A 23,042-nucleotide genomic window follows, 5' to 3' on the forward strand; every position below is an offset into this window, starting at 1 on the left:
AAAAATTTTAATACTGTGAAGAAATCACCATTTACTTCTCAGTTTTTGTAGAAAAAAAGAGAAATTAGGCTCACATTAAATCAATCAAAATATGGTACTTTCAAAACAATTTGTTAATCTTCAATACTTGGTTGGGAATCCCTTTGCTTTAATCACTGCCTCGTTGCGCCGTGACTTGGAGGCAATCAGCCTTTAGCATTGCATGGGAGTTATGGAAGCCCAGATTTCTTCTTTGTTTTTGGGTATGGTGCTCCTCATTTTCTTCTTGATAATACCCCATAGATTCTCAATGGGGTTTAGATTTGGCGAGTTGGCTGGCCAGTCAAGCATTGTGATGGCATGGGCATCAGACCAGGTTTTGGTGCTTCTGGCAGTATGGGTAGGGGTCAGGTCCTGCTGGAAGATGAAATCTGCATCTCCATACAAATCCTCAGGAGAAGGAACTATGAAGTCCTTGAAAACGTTCTGGTAGACTGTTGCAGTGACCTTGGATTTAAGAAAGCAGAGTTTACCAACATCTGCACTGGACATTGCACCTCAAATCATGGCTGATTGTGGATATTTCAAACTGGACCTCAAGCAGCTTGGGTTCTGTTCTTTACCTGTCTTTGTACAAACCCTTGGACCTTGAGTCCCAAATGAAAGGCACACTTTACTTATATCAGAAAAGAGGACATTGAACCACTGGACAACAGTCCAGTCCTTCTTCTCCTTGGCCCAGTTAAGACACTTCTTATGTTGGCTCAGGCTCAAAAGTGGCTTAACCCAAGGAACCCGACAGTTGTAGTCCATCTCCCGGATGCATCTGAATGTGGTGGTTTTTGAAGCTGTGACTGCTGCCTCATTCCACTCGGATAATCCGCTGAAACCCATGATCATCTCTTTTGCTGGTGCATCTTCCCCTGCCACATTTTGTGGCAGGAATGATGTGGGTCAGGAACACAGGGAAGCGCTGGGAATGAGGAGACAAGAGTTAACAAGGGAAGCGAGGAACAGTATAGCTTACTTGACATAAGGTGGGCTGTGGTACCGCTAGGAGAGGCTGCAATACTGAGGCGAGGATTTCTGGGAACAGGCGGCTTATATACACCGGTGTTGATGAGGCAGATTGAAAACAGGTGCTGAACACAGAGAGGGGAGGAGGTAGAGAGAGGACACAAAGCACCTACCGGCTCCAATAATGGAACTGCAGGGCAGTATATGACAGGTACATCCGTAAGCGCAACTTGAAACTCTACAATGCAAAGCAAAATCCATTTATCAACAACACCCAGAAACGCCACCGGCTTCTCTGGGCCCGAGCTCATCTAAGATGGACTGATGCAAAGTGGAAAAGTGTTCTGTGGACCGACGAGTCCACATTTCAAATTGTTTTTGGAAATTGTGGACGTCGTGTCCTCCAGGCCAAAGAGGAAAAGAACCTTCCGGACTGTTATGGACGCAAAGTTCAAAAGCCACCATCTGTGATGGTATGGGGCTGTGTTAGTGCCAATGACGTGGGTAACTTACACATCTGTGAAGGCACCATTAATGCTGAAAGGTACATACAGGTTTTGGAGAAACATATGTTGCCATCCAAGCAACGTCTTTTTCATGGACACCCCTGATTATTTCAACAAGACAATGCCAAACCACATTCTGCATGTGTTACAACAGTGTCGCTTCATAGTAAAAGAGTGCGGGTACTAGACTGGCCTGCCTGCAGTCCAGACCTGTCTCCCATTGAAAATGTGTGGCGCATTATGAAGCTTAAAATACGACAATGGAGACCCCGGATTGTTGAACACCATCAAGCAAGAATGGGAAAGAATTCCACCTACAAAGCTTCAACAATTAGTGTCCTCAGTTCCCAAACGTTTATTGAGTGTTGTTAAACGAAAAGGTGATGTAACAAAGTGGTAAACAGGACCCTGTCCCAGCTTTTTTTGGAATGTGTTGCAGCCATAAAATTCTAAGTTAATGATTATTTGCTAAAAACAATACAGTTTATCAGTTTGAACATTAAATATCTTGTCTTTGTAGTGTATCCAATTAAATATAGGTAGAACATGATTTGCAAATCATTGTATTCTGTTTTTATTTATGTTTAACACAACGTCCCAACTTCATTGGAATTGGGGTTCTACAATACCTCCTTCCAAATCCAGCATGCGCCCACACTGTTGCATTTAGTGACAATATAGTACTGCTCCATGCTGCTAATAGCACCGATTACAAACTGATTCCGACATAGCAGCTATGGCTATCGACTTGTGATAATGCTAACTTCGTATGCGCCTAGAGGAACACGGTATAACACCAATGCTATCAGTTCAGGCGGCACGGTGGACGACTGGTTAGAGCGTCAGCCTCACAGTTCTGAGGACCTGGGTTCAATCCCTGGCCCCGCCTGTGTGGAGTTTGCATGTTCTCCCCGTGCCTGCGTGGGTTTTCTCCGGGCACTCCGGTTTCCTCCCACATCCCAAAAACATGCATGAATTGGAGACTCTAAATTGCCCGTAGGCATGACTGTGAGTGCGAATGGGTGTTTGTTCCTATGTGCCCTGCGATTGGCTGGCAACCAGTTCAGGGTGTACCCCGCCTCCTGCCCGATGACAGCTGGGATAGGCTCCAGCACGCACGCGACCCTAGTGAGGAGAAGCGGCTCGGAAAATGGATGGATGGATGGATGGCTATCAGTTCAAAGTTTTATTTTAATTTTATTTTCAATTAAAAATAAAACTATGTGATATATACCCAGAAATAAAGCCACGTCGCTCGTGTCCATCAAGTTCCTCAGGGAGTCTGAGTTGACGTCAGCCACCTCTCGAATAGTAGGGCCAGTATGTATCCTAGTTTTGTTTCTTTCTCTATCACATTCCCTCTGTTTAGCCTTTCTGGTCTTTTCACTCTGTTTGTGTTTCCTTGTATTAGAAGACCCAGTTATTGGCAAACGAGGAATAGCCGAAAGACTCAGAGTCCGCCACTGTTCCAGAGCTTCCTTCTGGCGTAAATGTGCGTAAACAAATGATTGACACTCTCCCGGGCCATGCCTTCAGTCTGTACAGTGTCTAATTGGACAATTCTTTCTGTCACAGAGACTTTCTAAATTAATGATGAAAATTAAATTAGAGGCATTAGATGAGGCTGTCACAGCTCTGAGGACCGGGGTTCAATCCCCAGCCCCGCCTGTGTGCAGTTTACATGCTCTCCCAGTGTCTGCGTGGGGTTTCTCCGGGCACTCCAGTTTCCTCCCACATCCCAAAAACATGGATTAATTGGGGACTCTAAATTGCCCGTAGGTGTGACTGTGAGTGTGAATGGTTGTTTGTTTGTATGTGCCCTGCGATTGGCTGGCAACCAGTTCAGGGTGTACCCCCGCCTCCTGCCCGACGATAGCTGGGATAGGCTCCAGCACGCCCGCAACCTTAGTGAGGAGAAGCGGTTCAGAAAATGGATGGATGGATGGATGAGGCTGAGGATAAGCGGTACAGAAAATGAATGGATGGACTGATAGATGAGTCCGGAGAGCGATGAGTTGTAGTGCAGAGAGTTTTAACATATGATAAAAACTTTTTTTTTTCCCCTAACTGCTTACTTTAACTTTTGTACACTGTCCTGCGTCCACATGAATCAAGGTGCATATTGTAATATCATCCATCCCTTTTCCGTACCACTTATCCTCACGAGGGTCGCGGGCGTGCTGGAGCCTATCCCAGCTATCTTCGGGCGAAAGGCAGGGTACACCCTGAGCTGGTTGCCAGCCAATCGCAGTGTACATATAAACAAACAACCATTCGCACTCACATTCACACCGACGGGCAATTTAGAGTCCTCAATTAACCTACCATGCATGTTTTTGGGATGTGAGAGGAAACCGGCGCACCCGGAGAAAACACACACAGGCATGGGGAGAACATGTAAACTCCACATAGGGAAGGCCGGATTTGAACCCGGGTCCTCAGAACTGTGAGGCAGATATGCTATCCAGTCATTCACCGTGGCACCTTGTAATATCATATCAGCCACAATATCTCATCAGCGCAATCTGTTGAGGGACACTGATCAACCTCCAGTTTGTTTGGATTTAAAATATTTCCTTTATAAATAATGGACAGAAATAATTAGTTATGTGGTCAAACTGCAGCCACCTTTATTAATTGTTGAAAAAAATGTTTTAAGTAACCATTTTAACATTCTTCAATTGACAACCATACGAGTCAAATTTAACCACTGTATACTAGAACATGAAAACAATAAAACACTATTGATGAATGAGGAGGTTGTGATATGTGCCTCACACATTTTATCTTCCAACGGTCAGATAAGTGTAAAAGGAAGTAATGTAATGCAAGACAAAAAATATACAAAGTGACAGTGAGCAGCAGCTAGTAAGCCTGTAACTAGCAGTAGAAGCTAACATTTACAATTTACTCCAATGTCTGGTGAAATACTTAGTCACACTGGACAGAACAGTGGGACAAAGACGCTTTGAATGTGAGTGCCCTTATGTTATGGCACGTTCTGTACAAGAGTCTTAGGAGAAGAAAAGAATACGTGAATTATTCTTCAAAGACCCCTTGTTGAAACTGGTCCTTCCTTGGAACAGTAAAAAAAACAAAGACAAGCTAAACTGAACTCTGGTGTGGTATGCAAGGGTCTCATGATTATTTTCTTTGACTATTGAGGCACTTTTTCCCAAAATGTTGGTGCTTTCAAATTTGGTTACACTGCATTACAAATATAGAACGCAAAACTTTTGGTTAATGTATCCGTTAGTAAACTGTCGTTCTGCATATGCTGTACTATTCTCTGGTATTTTACTGACATCCCTTTGTGGAGTCCAACAATCAACAATAGACACACACGGGTGCGCAGACATTGATGAAAGCAGCGTCCTTTGTTCCCTGTCTTTCACATGCTACTGTGGACAAAATGTTTCTTTTGTACCCTGACTAAACCCACTTAAACAGTCTTGCATAAATTTATGTGCACAGTGACTGTGTCAGCCCTGAAATCCCAAAGAAGCAGTCAATACGCTAGTGTGACCTGATCAATATCAATACCAGAGCCTATGCCCATGACCTGCATTCAGCTGCTGCGTGTGTGTGTGTTAGTCTGTATTAGTTTCCTATGGTTACTCCAGCACACAACCAGACATAGACATGGTAGCCTACATTCTGTACAACCCAGTACGATAATGTGTGACCAACAGTGACTCGGCATGCATTAACTGTCTGCAATAGCAAGCACTGTATGCCTGTGACAAAGTGGGATGTAAATCGGTGTATCACTTCATAATGTCCACTGTACAGTATGCGCCCATTCCACCAACAATGTAGATTTACTGCTGTGTTTGGCAGAATGACTGCAAACAAAGGGAAACGTTTTGAAAAGCATACTTTTCAATGGAGGAGTCAGATTGTCATCAAACTTTAACATTGCATAACTCATTTACTCCAATAAACCCCAGTAAATCTGGTTTATGAGCATGTTTCCCCATGAGTTCAGTTCAGTCAAATAATCCTGGGCCTAACCTTTCATTACTCAAGATGTGTGGCATCTTTCCAAAAGTACTGTATTTATTCTTACAGATTGTTCTTCCCAAGATTCAAACTAAACAAATACTTGTGGCCTATCACAAAAACATAGGCAACAACAATGGGTGTGGTTTGGATGTCATAAAAGAGAGACATGACATGAAAACAACGGCACCCACGAAGCCATTTGTCATGAACATGGTTAGGGCGACGGCGAGGAACGCAAGGCAAGAACATGGTGGACCCAATTGCAGGGAAGCAGGGAGGCAAGGCAGGAGTGCGGGAATCTCAAAATAATAATATTTAATCACAATGATAAAACAACAGGCGACTATGACAAAAACAACTGGCGACTATGACAAAAACAACTGGCGACTATGACATGACAAGACATGTGACAACGACAATGAACCGACGAGAACTGAAAGAAACCAGGGAACTAAATACAAACAAATTGACGAGACAACAAGGAACACCTGGACAAGACGAGTGGCTAGAGAGAGCTGATTGGTCAACACAAAGTAGACGAGAACAGGTGGACACAACAACCTAATGAGCACACGACAAACATGGAACACAGGAAAACATGGAACAAAACTAAACACAACCCAAACCAAAACACAGACCATGACACCATTAGTGTTAGATGCTGTTTTACGATAGTTTACCTCAACCACATTCTACTTAAAACCTTTGAATTGGTAATCAACATTTCATTCATTTCCAGGCACTTACATCTAAATCTAATGCACAGGTTAGAAGATAGCACCTTGTGTTTGTATCTTATTATTCATGTGAGCAAAGGTATTGTCACATTTGCCTTACATGTGTGTTTTATTTCCCGGTGTCTTATTGCACTGAATATTCACACAATAGCTAGCGCTCAATGTCAATGCTAAATTTGGGTTTTGCCTGTGGAGCTTATATTTACAGTAAGGGGGTTAATCAAGTTGGAAACTAGAGAGCTGCCTCTTAGTGAAAAACAAGCAATAATAAAGTTGAGAGAAGATGGAAAATAATCAGAGCAATTGTACAATCATTGGTCATAGCCAGTACATCTACCATTTGTCCTAAGGAAGAAACAATAATAATAATGCATTTTATTTGAAGCGCCTTTCAGAGAACCCAAGGAAAACGGTAAAACAATACTGGTTAAAGTCACAGAGAGAAAGAAAAATACAATAGGATATGTACATATGGACATACACAGGTGACGACAGAGCCATGTAATGTTGCGGAGGTAAAAAGTATGATGACCAGGTAATGTTATTTACATATGTGGGACTGAAACAAGAGTTATTACAGATGATACCCAGACTCTTACCTTCAGGCAATGGGAAACTGAGGAACTGTCGATTGTGATGGAGGTGTCAACTGTGAATATTGTTGTTTTAGTTCGGTTTTAGTGAGATTTACCATTATTTCAAGATATTTTAGGTGAACCAAGATTTGATTTCAGACAGACATGAGGTAAAGGAGGAGGGAGGAAGTATTGAGTTTGATTTAACAGAACTATAGTGCTGGGTGCCATCCGCCAAGCTGAGGAAAATAATATTTCTTTTTTTTCACAAGAGGTCCAAGGACAGAGCCTTGTGGATCCTGTGGTAGTTGCGGAAAGATCGGATTTAAAAGATTTGAGCTGAATGGACTGACAGCAGTCTGAGAAATAAGAGTAAAACCAGTGAATGGGTGTGTGCGTGATGCCAATTTTCAGTTACAGGATACAATTAGATAACACACCTTGTATATAGACAACATCAATTCAGTACCCATCCATCCATCCATTTTCTGAGCCGCTTCTCCTCACTAGGGTCGCGGGCGTGCTGGAGCCTATCCCAGCTGTCATCGGGTACACTCTGAACTGGTTGCCAGCCAATCGCAGGGCACATAGAAACCAACAACCATTCGCACTCACAGTCATGCCTACGGGCAATTTAGAGTCTCCAATGAATGCATGTTTTTGGGATGTGGGAGGAAACCGGAGTACCCAGAGAAAACCCACGCAGGCACGGGGAGAACATGCAAACTCCAGACAGGCGGGGCCGGGGATTGAACCCAGGTCCTCAGAACTGTGAAGCTGACGCTCTAACCAGTCGGCCACCGTGCCGCCCAAATCAGTAGCCTAGATGACTAAATAATATAGAGAAAAGGAAAACAACCCTCCCAAATAAACGAAACCACACACCAAGAAATACAAAACTGACAGGACAGACATTACCTTAGCATTCAAATATACAATACCATTTGTAAAAGGCAACCATGATAAGTTAACCCTTCACGGTCCTTCTCAGTAATTCAAATGCAACATTATGTACAAAATATAAACAAAAGGCAATATCAGAGCATCTATCTTCTTAAAAAAGGCCTAAGTGAGGAAGATGGAAGGACACTGAAAAAGGTAAAGAAATTTAGGGAGGGTGTTCCTCTTAATAGAGTTGACCCTTGTAACCATCCATCCATTTTCTGAGCCGCTTCTCCTCACTAGGGTCGCGGGTGTGCTGGAGCCTATCCCAGCTGTCATCGGGCAGGAGGCGGGGTACACCCTGAACTGGTTGCCAGCCAATCGCAGGGCACATACAAACAAACAACCATTCGCACTCACATTCACACCTACGGGCAATTTAGAGTCTCCAATTAATGCATGTTTTTGGGATGTGGGAGGAAACCAGAGTGCCCGGAGAAAACCCACGCAGGCACGGGGAGAACATGCAAACTCCACACAGGTGGAGGCAGGGATTGAACCCAGGTCCTCAGAACTTTGAGGCTGACGCTCTATCCAGTCGGCCACCGTGCTCCCCCCTTGTAACCAGCGAAAAATTAAGTATTAAGTATGGACTAGCATTCTAGATCCTCTAGTACGGGTCAAGAGGGAACTAAATTTGCCTGAAAGAGCGCTTCAAATTTGTCTGTGAAATGTAAACCGAAGTAGGTAAATTGTCCATTGGCTATTTTAAATGGTGGGGTATCCAAGGGAAAGGTTTTTGTAGCCGTGTTAAGTGGCATCAGCTCACTCTTATTGAGGTTTAGTTTGTAGCCTGATAAGTGACCGAATGATGAGAATGTTTTCAATAATAGTTATAGATACTGGGAGCATATAACAAATGTTTATGTTCATATCCATATCTGACTATCCCCTTTAAATTAGGGCTTGTGAGTGCATGAAATTATGGTTTCTATGGCAAGGGCAAACAACAGGGGACTCAAGGGCAGCCTTGGCGTGTTGACTGTTGGGAAAGTAGTCCGAATGAGGCTTGTGGGGATGAGTACAGAAGTTGAAGCCACAAAATAAATTGTGGGCCAAATCCAAATTTATTTCAGGTGTAGAAGAGATATGTCCACTCCACCCGATCAAACACTTTCTCTGCATTAAGTGAGATTCGCACCTCAGAGCTGCCAGTAGCATGTGGAGTATACATACTGTAATATTGAACAATTGCTGTTGGTTGAAGAAAGAATGCCCGTTTCTAATAAACTCCATTTGATCAGGTAAAACAATAGACAGAGGAACTGATTTTAAGCTTGTTGACTGAATTTTGGCTCAAATTTAGTAATTTACATTTAACAAACTTATCAGGTGGTGTAATGCACAGCTATATGCTGTCTGCATATGTATGTATTTTTCTGGCTGAAGAAAATGAAACTGGCAGTCCATCCATCCCTTTTCTGTACTGCTTATCCTCACTAGGGTCACTGCGTGCTGGAGCATATCCCAGCTGACTCTGTGGGAGAGGTAGGGTACAGCCTGAATTGCTCGCCAGCCAATCGCAGGGAATATATAGACAACCATTCGCGTGGACAAATAATTGTACTATACTATAAAGTGGCAGTCCATCCATCCATCCATCCATCCATCCATTTTCTGAGCCGCTTCTCCTCACTAGAGTCGCAGGCGTGCTGGAGCCTATCCCAGCTACCATCAGCCAGGAGGTGGGGTAGACCCTGAACTGATCGCCAGCCAATCGCAGGGCACATACAAACAAACAACCATTCGCACTCACATTCACACCTACGGGCAATTTAGAGTCTCCAATTCATGCATGTTTTTGGGATGTGGGAGGAAACCGGAGTGCCCGGAGAAAACCCACGCAGGCACGGGGAGAACATGCAAACTCCACACAGCCGGGGCCAGGGATTGAACCCCGGTCCTCAGAACTGTGAGGCTGAGGCTCTAACCTGTCACCCACCGTGCCGCCTAAAGTGGCAGTATTAACTCTTATTTATTGCCGCTGTCGGGTGGAATCCCCCCCACCTCAAAAATGACAACTTTTCAGGAAGTTTAAAAAATAAATAAATAAATAAATAAATAAAAAAACAGCATGCTGCTTGAGTTTCCAAAAACCACTTTGTTCAAGTTGGTATACCTTATATTGCTATCATATAACACTGCACTCTCACATGAACACAGCAAACCCCCAAATTATGTGCAATCGCTAATTTAATATCTTAGGAAATTGCAAATTTATTACAGTGTCATCAGTTAAAATAGTATGAACACTGCGCCGGGCGCCAATGTCCTCAGCACAAGCCAAGCTATCATATACCATTGGACTCTCACACACTGCACTGTTCGAAGACTGAGCAAATTTATAGATGCTACAACACTAAAGGCAAACTACTCATTAGAAAGACTAAGAATAGCAAGGCCAGAAAGAAAATTGCTGCACAGCAGAGAGACAAGCCTTGAAACTCTTGAATAAGGTTTTATGGACTGATGACTAGGCCTGTCACGATAATTACTATATCGACTTATCGTTTTATAGATAAAATGGACACGATAGTTTTTCCAGACTCAATAAATTGCCATTGTTGTGGTGAGCCAGTACGCAGCTCACACAGGGAGTTGGACGGCTGTGTCATTAGCTGCTAGTGGGCTCGTGGAATGCCGGCTGACCGGTGTGTTACGGCTGCGTCAAACAATATATTTGGACCCCAAAACAACAGAAGATGCAGCTTTACAGACTTTATTCAACAAAGGGAGCATGCTGAGGTGAAAAAAAACAGACTATAAACAGGAAGTGACGTCCCAGAAGGTCAACGTGAAAATCATCTAGCAGACCGGTACTTAAATAAGGACGGTGGACCGGGAGCCACAGAAGGAAAACACTGAAGGAAACTCGGAGAACAAACTCTAACCTACAGAAGGAAGAGAAACAAGAACAGAAAAACACAGTAGTACTTACTAGAAAAACAGCAGATGAAAATAGCTACTGGCAGGACGGAATGAACGTGGGAATGCACAAGAATGTAACAAAGCTGGCAAGGCAATGGCAACAAGCAAAGTACAAATTCTCAGCATTTTCATTCTGCGTCTCCCATACATAAATACACTGCCGATGACAAATCACCAGCAGCTGCATCGCGGGGGACTCCGCCCACCGACCTGCACCCACGGACTGCAACACAATAGAAAATTCCACACACGAAACAAGAAAACAAAATAGGATATGACACGGTGTTCACTTAGCACACAACAGACACTTAAGGGAAAGTTAACTGTTTATTATATTCTCTAGCCCGTGAACTAACAAGGAGCTAAACCGCTCCTTCCACTACGGCGAGGTCATTTAAAACGTCAGCGCCTCGCTCCGAGTTGTTGTGTGCTAGTCCCCAATTAACACATGCAGTAAAGTTAACTGTTTATTAAGCATAACCCCAGCGGCACACTTTATTCAGCTAGTAGATGACTACAGCGTACGTATTTGATTGACAGGTGAAGGGCTCGTTTCCAGCGCCTTCAGCAGACCAACCACACAGTCGAGGGTGGGCCTTATTTTTCATGATTTCTGGGGCTTAAAGTAACAGCGATATTATTGTTTATCATGACATTTTTTTGTAAACTATATTGTCCTAAAAAAAATTGTTACAGGCCAACTGTAGAGACATATTAAACTTTACCAAAGTGATGGAAAGCCTCATCTTTGGACTCAGTATGGATGTGCTCATGCTCCCAAACATACAAGCTATTCTGCAAAACACAGTAGAGGTAATACCATCCCTTCCACTTGCATGGCCCAGTGCTCATTAATCTTCAATGATGAATAACATGATGCGAGGAGCAAAATGAACTCTACAGAAAGTCTACAGAAACATTGTGTCTGCCAATTTAAAAAAAGCTGTAACCAAACTGATTGGGAGAGCCTTCATCATAGAACAAGATTATGATACAAAACAAACTGTCAAAATAATAAAAAAGTTCACCGGGGGAATGAAGTGGAAAGTTTTAGATTGGCCAGGTCAGTCTCTAGACTTAAACCCTCTAGAGCGTAAATTTCACCTGCTGAAGAAGAGACTGAAGGGAAGAACCTCCCAAAACAAACAACTGAAGAAAGCTGAAATACAAGCCTGCAAAAGCGTCACAAAAGAAGCTTGCTTATTTGGTAATGTCAATAGCTCACAGGCTTGATGCAGTTAAGATGGTCTGGGTTCAAATCTTGACTCAGGCCCAGCTGTGTGCTGGTGTGGGTTTTCTCCGCGTACTCCGGTTTCCGCCCACATTCAAAATACATGCATATTACGTACATTAGTTGAAGACTTTTCATTGTCTCTGAGTGTAAATGGTAGTTATTCTGTAAATGCCCTGCAACAGTTTTGTTACAAATAATCCTATCTCTAAGCTGTGTGTTCAGTCCAGATGTAAATATACGGAACTAAAAGTTGAAATGTCGATCTCTTATCTCATGTTCATATTAAGATGCCTTTTGTTTGTCCAAATCTTTTCAGTCTACTGCAAAAAATAAAGGAATTTGCCTCACAGTTCCAGTACTTTTGGAGGAGAGTGTATGTCCTGATTTTTATCCACACTTGGAAGAAGCCTGATTAAAAGTGTATCACACACCACTTAATATCCAATTGTCACCCTTGTGCAAAACATAACAATTTTGGTGTGTGTAAATCTGATCCCTCGCGTAGGTTTGTCCTGACGAATTTGTGGCAATTGCAAGGGTTTTGTGCAACCGGAGCGAACAGTTTTTTTTAAATATATTCATCACTTCTTAAGCATCTTCTTTTTTCCACAGACTGCTTTTTGCTCCTTTGTCTGCCATTGCTTTTCTTGCCAATTGTGACATTTGTCACCCTTTGATGACATATAGGTCGCATGAGCATCCAGACTGCAGTCGCATTGGATACATATCCAATTTATATTCACATATGAAACACGTCTGGGTCAGATTTGAAAAAATCTGAATTGTACTGTTCACATCGACATGAATAAAATCAAATACATGTCACGTATATGCAAAAAAATCAGAATTGACCTGCTGTATGAACTAAGGCTTACTGCTACCAACGACTTTGTCACTATATTGAGTGACTTTTTCTGACCCCTTGATGTCAATGTCACTTGAAAATGGCAACGCTTCGGCTAGCCTACCTGCCAATTTATGGGCGGTGGAATTTGGTCTTAGGGCAGTTATTTTGTAAATTAACCCGACTGGTATGTAAGTGGGCGGAACTGCAGAATGGCTTGCTCATAGACACATTTTCAGAACTAGGGATAAAACAGAAGATATTCTTGGTTGTGTAATTTCACACTTAATGGCTGGGAAGACACTGCAGAGAATTACTGTATTTATACAAGAGAACTACAGTAAATGTACAACAATTTAAAAGTCAATGTTCCAAAATATGCATCAACGAATAACTGAGCCAAGACGTCATTTAATATGGGATGTGCCTTTTATTGTACGTACATCCATGCACATGCTCAATCCCTCCACAAATTTCATGAAAATCAGGCCCAGTAACTAGTTTCGGTGTAATCCTGTCAGAGTCGGTCGGGCAGACAAACTGTACAGAAAATTCACCCCCTTGCCAGATGCAACGAGGGTTACATCATAGATAGAGACTCAGGGGTGGGGGGACAAGCATTGCACAGTGCAACTTTAATCCTGTCAAAACAATCCCCCATTCCATATCCCATGACAGTACAAACAAACCCTTTCAGACATGAGATGCATGGGTTGCAGGTGAGTCAGAGACAGTTCTGATTTCTGAACAATTACTTGTATCCATTCATTTATTATGCAGTGAGTGCATGCAAGCCATGCCATATAATGAGACTATAATGAGATAAAATATAACTAACATGTATATTTCCTGTAAACGCGAATCTATCAGGATCGATTGGGGTGTGGATGCAAAGCCTTTTATCCACTGCTTCAGTTCTATATAACATAACAATGCCGTCAAGCTGCTTAGGAGTGCCACTCAAACCAGCTTTAACAGTATTTTGATCTGATGTGATGAAAGTATGTGCCGAGAGGCGTGTTTGTGTGTGTGTGTGTGTGTGTGTGTGTGTGTGTGTGTGTGTGTGTGTGTGTGTGTGTGTGTGTGTGTGTGTGTGTGTGTGTGTGTGTGTGTGTGGGAGAGCGCGTCCGTCTGCGCCTCCTTGAAACCGGTCCGACAGTTTCGAGTCACCTGAGAGACCAAAAAGAGAAGTCATTGAATTGACAACAGATGCGGACGTTTAGGCGAAGAAGTTAACGAGCTCAAAGTCCTCAAAGCGCTAGCCGGTTTATGTCAATACTTCGCTTCGAGCTCGTTTGTGTTTCGTCTTCTATGAACTTTCGACTCATTCAGGCTACTGAGACTCTCGCGTGCGTCCGGCTTTGGAGGCGGCAGGCTGACATTTGGAATAACACAGACGGCCATCGACCTGTACTCCAGCCTCGGGGAACGTCAACATGCCTGTGCGACAGAAAGGTAACGAAAATGGTCGTTTCTTTTTTTTTTTTTTTACAAATCGTGGATTTGTTTCAGCCGGTTATGTCGACCGCGTTTTAAAATAAGTTAGTTTACCTCTAAACTATCAATGTGCTGGCTGCTGTTGTGAAGTTACGCTTAGCTACATGAAGTGGTAGTCACGCCGACTTCATCCAGCTTATTTACTAACATACAAAGTAATACGTGCAATTCACCCACCCACACGCGCGCACACACACACACGTGCAATTTCACTTTATTACCACGACTGCAATACGGTGACACAGTTGGATAGCCAGCGGTGGTGGCAGTAATGACATTTTTTCGGGCTTCAAACGCAGCATTAGTTGCACCTGCCAGGCTACTGTATTAACTTACTGACGTGTTTTCGGTGCCCTCGAACTTGACGAGCCACCATTTAGATTTGGTGTTTATTTTTGATTTAGTCGACATCCAAGAGCCGTATCGAAAATTTCAAGCAGTTCTAAAAACGAATGGTAGTAGATCACCACAGTTGTGGCCATCATCCTATTGTTTATACTTGTACATGTAACCCACATATATACTGTCTATATGTATTTATACATACACAAGACAGGCCACAAAATTAAGTTCAAATGGACTGTTCCATCCAATATAAGAGCAATTTCAAACTCTTAATGATCAGTTTTTGGGATGGCAGTAGCCCTTCTGTCCTCACCGTTTTTTGTACTGCATCACACTGATGTCTGTCTCTCGTTGCATACCTGTATGTGTTGGACTACATCCCTGTGTGGTGTGCAGCAACATTTTACAGCACATTGTAAATGAAAATAGTGGAAAGAAACATAGTAAAAATGGGAATAATGGTTGTACAATTTCAAAATGATAAAATCAGACCGGGGCAAGACTGTCAAGGGTGTACCACACCTCGCCCAAAGTCACCTGGGATAGGTTCCAGCTCTACCGTGACTCCAATGAGGACAAGCGGTATAGAAAACAGAATGGTCAACCAGAGAAGTACTCGTATAACAAAAGTAGGTATAATTCTGGTTGCAGTTTCCAGTGATGTATAAAGTTAAACTTCACTTCAAACTGCATCTCGCAGTTGCATCACACTGTGATAGGCTTTAATAACTTGAAATGCATTGTCGTAGTTTCGTAGACAATCAACAAAGAGAGTCAAGCAAAAAAAAGCTTAAGGCTAAAGATTAAACAAAGCATGTGTAGCATTATATCCATCCATTCATCCATTTTCTGTACTGCCTGTCCTCATTCGGGTGGCAGGTGAGCTGAAGTCATATCCCAGCTGTCTTTTGGGCGAGAGCTGGGTACACCCTGGCTGCTGGGCAATTGCAGAGCACATCTACACGACCAACCATTTGAGCTCACATTCGCACGTATGGACTATTTAGTCTTCAATTAACCTAACAATGTTTTTGGAATCCGGGACAAAGACGTAGTAACCAGAAAAAACCCATGCAAGCAAGCGGAGTACATGCAAACTCCACACAGGTGGGCCTAAGCCACGATTCGAACCCTGAACTTCAGACCAAGAAGCAGATGGGTAAGCACCATGTTAATCATCATTACAGTTCTGAATGAACAGGGGCGGTGGAACGACTTTGAAAGTGGGGGGCACAGTACTTTTGGGGCACTTTTTGCACCCTATGAGGGCTCCTTTTGCCGCTCCAAGGACACTCATGTCGGCTCCGAGGGCCCTTTTGGGCACACATAAGGGCATTTAGGGTAAAAAAGGGGAACTTTGGGTAAAAATAATGTGTGTGTGTGTGTGTGCGTGTGCGTGTGTTTTGCCGTCTCTTTAATGAATGCATTACTTCACATTTCAACTTTTTTATTTTATTATTTTTTGGCCCACTCATGTTACTGACTAAAATCATGGAACCTTATTATCTTTGTTAAGGGAGATTATTATTATTATTATTTCAGGCTTTCATTTGGCTTGACATTTCTGACAGGGCTCAAGTCTGCTATCTAGAGTTGTTTTGATTGTTCTTGTGTCACATATTCACCAAGAATGAATGAATGGTACATTGATATTGATATATTGTTTTTGTTGCCACCATAATTTAGATTATTCATTCAATGTCTTTGGAAAGGTTTAATCCACAGGGTGGATGTAAAAAGTTATAATTTTGAATTGGGTTACGCTGTGGTACTCAAATGTTTCTAAGTTTAGCATGTCTGAACCACATGTATTATTATTCTGTCTTCCCTCAATGAATAGTCCATCCATCCATTTTCTGAGCCGCTTCTCCTCACTAGGGTCGCAGGCGTGGTGGAGCCTATCCCAGCTATTATCAGGCAGGAGGCGTGGTACACCCTGAACTGGTTGCCAGCCAATCTCACATATATAAACAAACAACCATTTGCACTCACATTCACACCTACGGGCAATTTAGAGTTGTCGATTAACCTACCATGCATGTTTTTGGAATGTGGGAGGAAACCGGAGTGCCCGGAGAAAACCCACGCAGGCACGTTGAGAACATGCAAACTCCACACAGGCGTGCCGGGGATTGAACCCCGGTCCTCAGAACTGAGGGCAGACGCTCTAACCAGTCTGTCACCGTGCCGCCTTCAATGAATAGTGCCAGGGAAAAATAACTTGTTTATTTAATTTGTCTGTGTTTTTTTTCAGATGCTCAACGAGCCCTAGAGCTCCTCCAGCAGTACCGGGCCAAATTAGATCAGAGGCACCAGAGCCAGATAAAACAGGGCCCCGTTGAGGAAGATCACCAACTGCAACAGTCTCTGGACAGAGTCATCAATGTGTTCCAAAGCCAGCTCTTTAGTGCCCTGCTTGGTAAGTATTTCTTTACCTGTTTAGCAAGGCAGCAAGTAAGTCACTGCAACCCCAGTGCAATATACAATACTTCAAGTAGCAGTAAATATGTAGCTATGTAGTTGAATTTAATCAGCACTGGGTTTAGGTGTGGCTCTAATTGTTAAGCTATTGTTTTAGTAAGGTAGTTACTTTATTTCTTTGAGCTTGATGGTAGTCCATTGGGGTTGGTAAGGTATTTTCGGTCCTGTGTAAGTGTTAATATAAGGCATGCAGGGTAATTCTGAGCAGACATTAACATTGGAGAAGAACATTAATCCTGTTTACTTTATCTGGCACCACTTGTTTCCCTGTTATATATAATACATGATGTGTAAGTTTCAGTTTTGTTGTCACGTGGCTGTACGCTGAAAAAATAGCTCCCAAAAGTCACACTTAGGGGACACATTACAGACCTTTTTCTGGAAAGTGGGCACACAGAGAATGTGTGGCAAATATATACTATACACCATTGGTTCTCAACTGTTGTCACCCTGGGACCCACATTTTTCTATTCTCGTAACCCACTTATAGAAGTTAGGAACAATAAATAATATGTTTTGTTAAAAAAAGCAGACTTTGAAAACAAATGAATATAAGGTTTTTAAACATAACTACTCGTGCTAACATGTTTAAAGTGCCTTTCATAGCACCTCCATAGATCCATCCATCTTCTGCACCACTTATCCACACTAGGGTCGCGGGCATTCGGGAGCCTATCCCAGCTATGTTCCGCCGAGAGGTGGGGGACACCCTGATCTGGTCGCCAGCCAATCGCAGGGCACGTATAAACAAACAACCATTCGCACTCACATTCACACCTACGGGCAATTGAGAGTCTTCAATCAACCTACCATGCATGTTTTTTTTTTGGCATGTGGGAGGAAACTGGAGTACCCGGAGAAAACCCACGCAGGCACGGGGAGAACATGCAAACTCCACACAGGCGAGGCCGGGATTTGAACCCCCGTCCTCAGAACTGTGGGGCAGATGTGCTAACCAGTCGTTCACCGTGCCACCCTTTCATAGCACCTTATTAAGAGATTGATGATGAACCTAACTGCATATTGAAAAATGTGTATCTTGGCACTGCTCGCTTCTTTTTAGGAGAGTGAAACATCAATAGTTCGTCTTCTTTTTATGTCATGAAGGCTGCAGACCAAGCAATTGTAACAGTCTTAACAGCCTGAATTGTTATGCTATTCATACTGTATTCTAGTACCTGACTGAGATCCACCCAAAATGGTTCCGCGAGCCACTTATGGGTCCCAACCCATCAGTTGAGAATCACTGCTGTACATTCCTTGTAAGATTTAGCAGTCTTAAGGTATGTTTACAGAACAAGAGTAATAAAAAATTTGAACTTTTTGTTGTTGTCATGTAAACATCTTGCAAAAAGTCAGTCTATGGTACTTTGTTCGACCTGGGATAAACTGTTGCCAGTAGTGTGGACTCGAGTCACATGAATTTGATGACTTTAGACTCGACAATATGATAAAAGACTTGCAACTGAACAGCAATGACTCGTGACTTCACTCACTTGGACTTGAATCCATTGACTTGAAAAGACTTGCTACTTTGACCAAAGAACTGAGAAACCAATGGTTTGTAGCTTTCGCTTTCTATAGCTACAGTAATTGTGCAACTTACTGTTCTACTACAGAAAAACATGATAAGTGACAATATAATGCTGAAGGTCTTAATGAGTATTAATTAGATCCAAGTGTCCTACGCCATTGTTGCTATTATGTAGTTAGTTAGTTCTTATCTTTTAACAGTTAACACCCTGTTGGAGACACTCTAGAGGAATTGAGGTCATTCTTACAAATACTACCTCAGTAATAGCTTCATTAAAAAAAAAACCAGTACAACATGAATCAACAATAAATGTGACAGCTAAATAAGGTATACAGTCCAAGAACCACTGTTAACATACACAGAAACGACAACGACATTTAACGTAACATTAAGGACATTAATTATTGCAAAAAAAAAAAAAAAAAATCCACATTGCATTGTGGGAATCGTGCGGCTTGACAGTCACGTATGCTTGTTTTCGTTAGCATTAGGAGCTAGCTTTGTGAGCGATCACACAAATAGTTACACAGCGGGCCGGCCGTGTGCTGTCTGGGCTTCCTGTACATTACGGTCTGGTTTAGTCAGTGTAGTGTTCTTAAAAATCAGTCTTGTACTGTACAGTATTTCTTTTTTTTTTTATTTTTTTTAATTCATCTCATTTATCAATCGATCAGCACACAGCTAGCATCTGTTCGACATGAAACTACATTCATTTCTACGTTTTCTATGCCTCTTTTTGATGTAATATTTTTATGTAGTGCCCCCTAGTGTTCCGACTGACCTACAACAGTTGGATAAAATTGTACCTTCATAACAAGATGACAAAGTTGTTCTGTTTTTTTAAAATTAATGACATGTTTTGGATACTCACATGAAATGACGTTTAAACTGAAATCTATTTTTATTTGTGTTTGAAATTGCCTCACTAGAAATGTTTGTAGACAAGAACAAGCAGTTTCCTGCTATATGTACAATGTGAATTGAATAAAAATACTGTTGATTATTTAAAAGAGGAAACCAATTGGTCGTTCATTATTAAGTGACATGTCTAATTTTCTCTTGTGTATTCATAATTGCTATTTAACCAAGCAAAAATATATTCTAACCTTATACTTGATTATTCTGATACAATTGTCAGTAGAATACTCTATTACTAACTGCAGCACTAATGGATGCAAATTCTTATTTTTGACAGGTCTATTTCATGTCACTTCAGAAATAAAATGAGGAAAAAGTACTGGGAAGTTATAGCATAGCATTTTCATAGACTAACTGAACTAACTAACTATCGATCAGTTTTGAAGGGGCAATAAACTAAGCCCCCCTCAACCCCCCCTTGATGATTACCTTTGAAGGTGCAAAATTTTGATCAGCTCTCTAGTTTTCTTATAAATGTTCAATGCACTTTATCAAATTTGTTTTGATAAATAAATATGGATTTCAAAATATATTAAATATGTGAATGCAGTATGCAATATATACATATTAAATATTAATCTATATAATAAAATATATTTTTACTTTGTTGGTAAAATGCCTCGAAAGGACTCGAAACTCAAAGTCTAGGACTTGCGAATTGACTTGAGACTTGACTCCGGACTTGAGGGCAAAGAATTGACTTATTTGAGACTTGCAAAGCAACGACTTGATCCCATCTCTGACTGTTGCCCATTGGTAAAAACACAAGACATCACAACTTTGAATGCTTCCTGTAGCTCTTATTCGCACATTTCTCTGCTTTATAGACCATTGTGGTGTTATACTGTATATGGTGTTTGTAAGCAAAGATAAGTTAAATAAGAATGTATATACACAACTATTTTGAGTGGATTGAAAATAATGGCCGGTCCTGAATTTGAGTAATACCATTACTACAAGAGACACGGCAGTTCTACTTTTTTTTACTACCGGCACTTCTGGGAGTTATTGGACTTCACTGTGCATGTGCATCTGCAGCTACATTAGCATGAGAACATTGACACCAAATTGGCCTATGTGCTATGTATTGTACACAATTCTCTCACTTTTATGATACCTCCTCAAACTCAGCTCAGGGGTACAGCACTATTATTCTGCCTCATTGTTGTGACTGCATGGAAAACGGGCTTTGTGTGGTGTAATGCATACAACATAATCGTACTATATGGAATAGCTTGAAAATAAAATTTGTGTAATTGTGTTGTAAGTATAATACAATTTAAAAGTACACGTATAGTGCCTTTTGTTGCTTCTTTTAGAAATGGGGATTTGAATACTTTATTTATAACAGGATAAGATAAGAACTACTGAATAGTGTCAGTCCTTGCTTTGGAATGGGGAAAGGATGGGAAAACTACCGGTATTTTATTTTTCTAGTTGAATAGCATCTACCCGCCACTAGAGGACACCAGTGCATTACGAGTGAGTGATACAACTAATTGATCTCAAAATATCTACCTGTTGTACATCTTTGCAGGATTAAGTGAATTTGACTATTCTGATATATTGACCAATTTCAAAGTCATTTATCTTCTGGTGATTATGTTATCAAAAATAATATAAAATTAAGAATAGGAAAATAACAATACTATTGGGAAAAAAATGAATTAAAAAAATATATATCAACACTTGTTCATACATGTATGTGTCCATGTTTCCAGAGAGGGCCTCATAAAAAAAGCATAATGCGGTGGCTGCTTTGATATGATTAAAACACACTGGATCTTTGATTTCTGTTATACTGTAGATGACAAACCAAATAGTAGTTGGAGTGGCCAGGGGCCATGGATCTCATGAGAATAGAGCAGCCAGCATACTGTCTGTAGTGTTGTACATTAATACTGTTACAGTGATGCGTTTTAAAAGTCTGACCATTTGTTGTCAGCACTGCAAAAATTCACCCACGTCAGACGTTTGTTTTTAAAGTGCCTTTGAACTTTTTTTTTTTCCTCCCCCATCTACATCTCTTGCATAAACTTTTGTTGAGAACATTTGTTGAACATTCTTGCTTTTTATTATTTATTTATTTATTTTTTGTCCTGTTTAGCTGTCAAGCAGAAAGGAGGCTCTGTATCTGTATCCTCTTTATGCCGAACAGTGGACTTTTTAAGCTTGTATTTTGATGGGTATTTATTGAGGATCAAGAATCAGTCGAACAGAACAAGGTATTTAGAGGGGGGTGACAAAAAAAAAGGAGAAGGAGTGAAAAGATAACGCAATAATATAGGAAAAGACAAAACACTATCTGAAAACAAGATAAGGAAAGTAAATCATTATATAGCTAGATCAATGATACATCAGAATCAGAATCATCTTTATTCCCCAAGTGTGTGAAAGAGACACAAGGAATTTGTCTCCGGTAGGTGGAGCCGCTCTAGTACGACAACTGACAGTCAATTGACAGAGAATACTTTTGAGACACAAAGACACAAAAAACACAGTCACTGAGCAATAAAAGGTTACCAGTAATGTGGTAATGCCAGTACAATTTATTATTATTATTATTATTATTATTTGACAATTGTGCAAAAAGATGCAGAGTCTTCTAGCAATTGGAGCAGTTTGAAATGACTAAGAGAAGAATAGTCCGGTGCAATGACCGTTGTGCAAAGGCTGCAGAGACTTCAAGAAATTAATGCAGTTTAAAGTGACTAGTAGTGCGATAATCTGGGACAATGTCAATTGTGCACATGGTGCAGATGCTACTCAAGCACATGAGTGGCCGGTATTGGTCAACAACAGATATGCAAATAGTGCAGAGTACAGACTACTACAGTGTGTTAGTTTGCATTGTTTGAAGTACATCCTCTGGTGGGCCTTTTTGAGGATGGAGTTGATGTTGGTCTCCCACTTAAGGTCCTGGGAGACTGTAATTTCCAGGAATTTGAAGGTCTCGACGGTTGACACAGGGCAGTTGGACAGCGTGAGGGGCAGCTATGGGGAAGGATGCCTCCTGAAGTCCACGATAATCTCTACAGTCTTGAGCGTGTTCAACTCCAGGTTGTGTCGGCTGCACTGCAGCTCCAGCCGCTCCACTTCCTGTCAATACGCAGACTCGTCACCGCCTTTGATGAGGCCGATGACTGTGGTATCTTCTGCAAACTTCAGGAGTTTGACAGCCGGGTGCGTTGAGGTGCACTCGTTGGTGTAGCGAGAGAAGAGCAGCGGAGAGAGGACACAACCTTGGGGTGCCCCAGTGCTGGTGGTGCGTGTAGATGACGTGGTGTCCCCCAGCCTCAACTGTTGTGTCCTGCCTGACAGGAAGCTGTAAATCCACTGGCAGATGGCAGGCAAGACACTGAGCTGGAGAAGCATTAGATTTGAGTGTTGTATGGGGCAGTAGTGCGACACCCTGTGAGGGAAGGACAGGGCAAGGACAGGAGGGGAAGCATGCAGGACAAGGGTCGTGAACCTGGCTGTACAACTGAAGTGTGGTGGGA

At 41.9% G+C, this 23,042-nt stretch overlaps 1 protein-coding gene across 5 annotated transcripts in view; it reads left to right on the forward strand.

Annotated features, from left to right (window-relative positions):
- Positions 1–13,867: 13,867 nt before the first annotated feature.
- LOC133481290 (discs large homolog 1-like protein) overlaps positions 13,868–23,042 on the forward strand; it is a 128,123-nt gene continuing 118,948 nt past the window's right edge. The window contains exons 1-2 of one of the 5 annotated variants that reach the window (XM_061780474.1): positions 13,868–14,222; positions 16,864–17,028. In XM_061780474.1, the coding sequence (XP_061636458.1) occupies positions 14,204–14,222; positions 16,864–17,028 (184 nt within the window). In that variant the 5' untranslated portion in view covers positions 13,868–14,203. The remainder of the gene's footprint in view (positions 14,223–16,863; positions 17,029–23,042) is intronic. The other 4 variants (XM_061780476.1, XM_061780475.1, XM_061780477.1 and 1 more) reach the window with 4 other exon arrangements.

The sequence above is a fragment of the Phyllopteryx taeniolatus genome, chromosome 7 (genome assembly GCF_024500385.1).
Source record: "Phyllopteryx taeniolatus isolate TA_2022b chromosome 7, UOR_Ptae_1.2, whole genome shotgun sequence".
Taxonomy (NCBI): domain Eukaryota; kingdom Metazoa; phylum Chordata; class Actinopteri; order Syngnathiformes; family Syngnathidae; genus Phyllopteryx; species Phyllopteryx taeniolatus.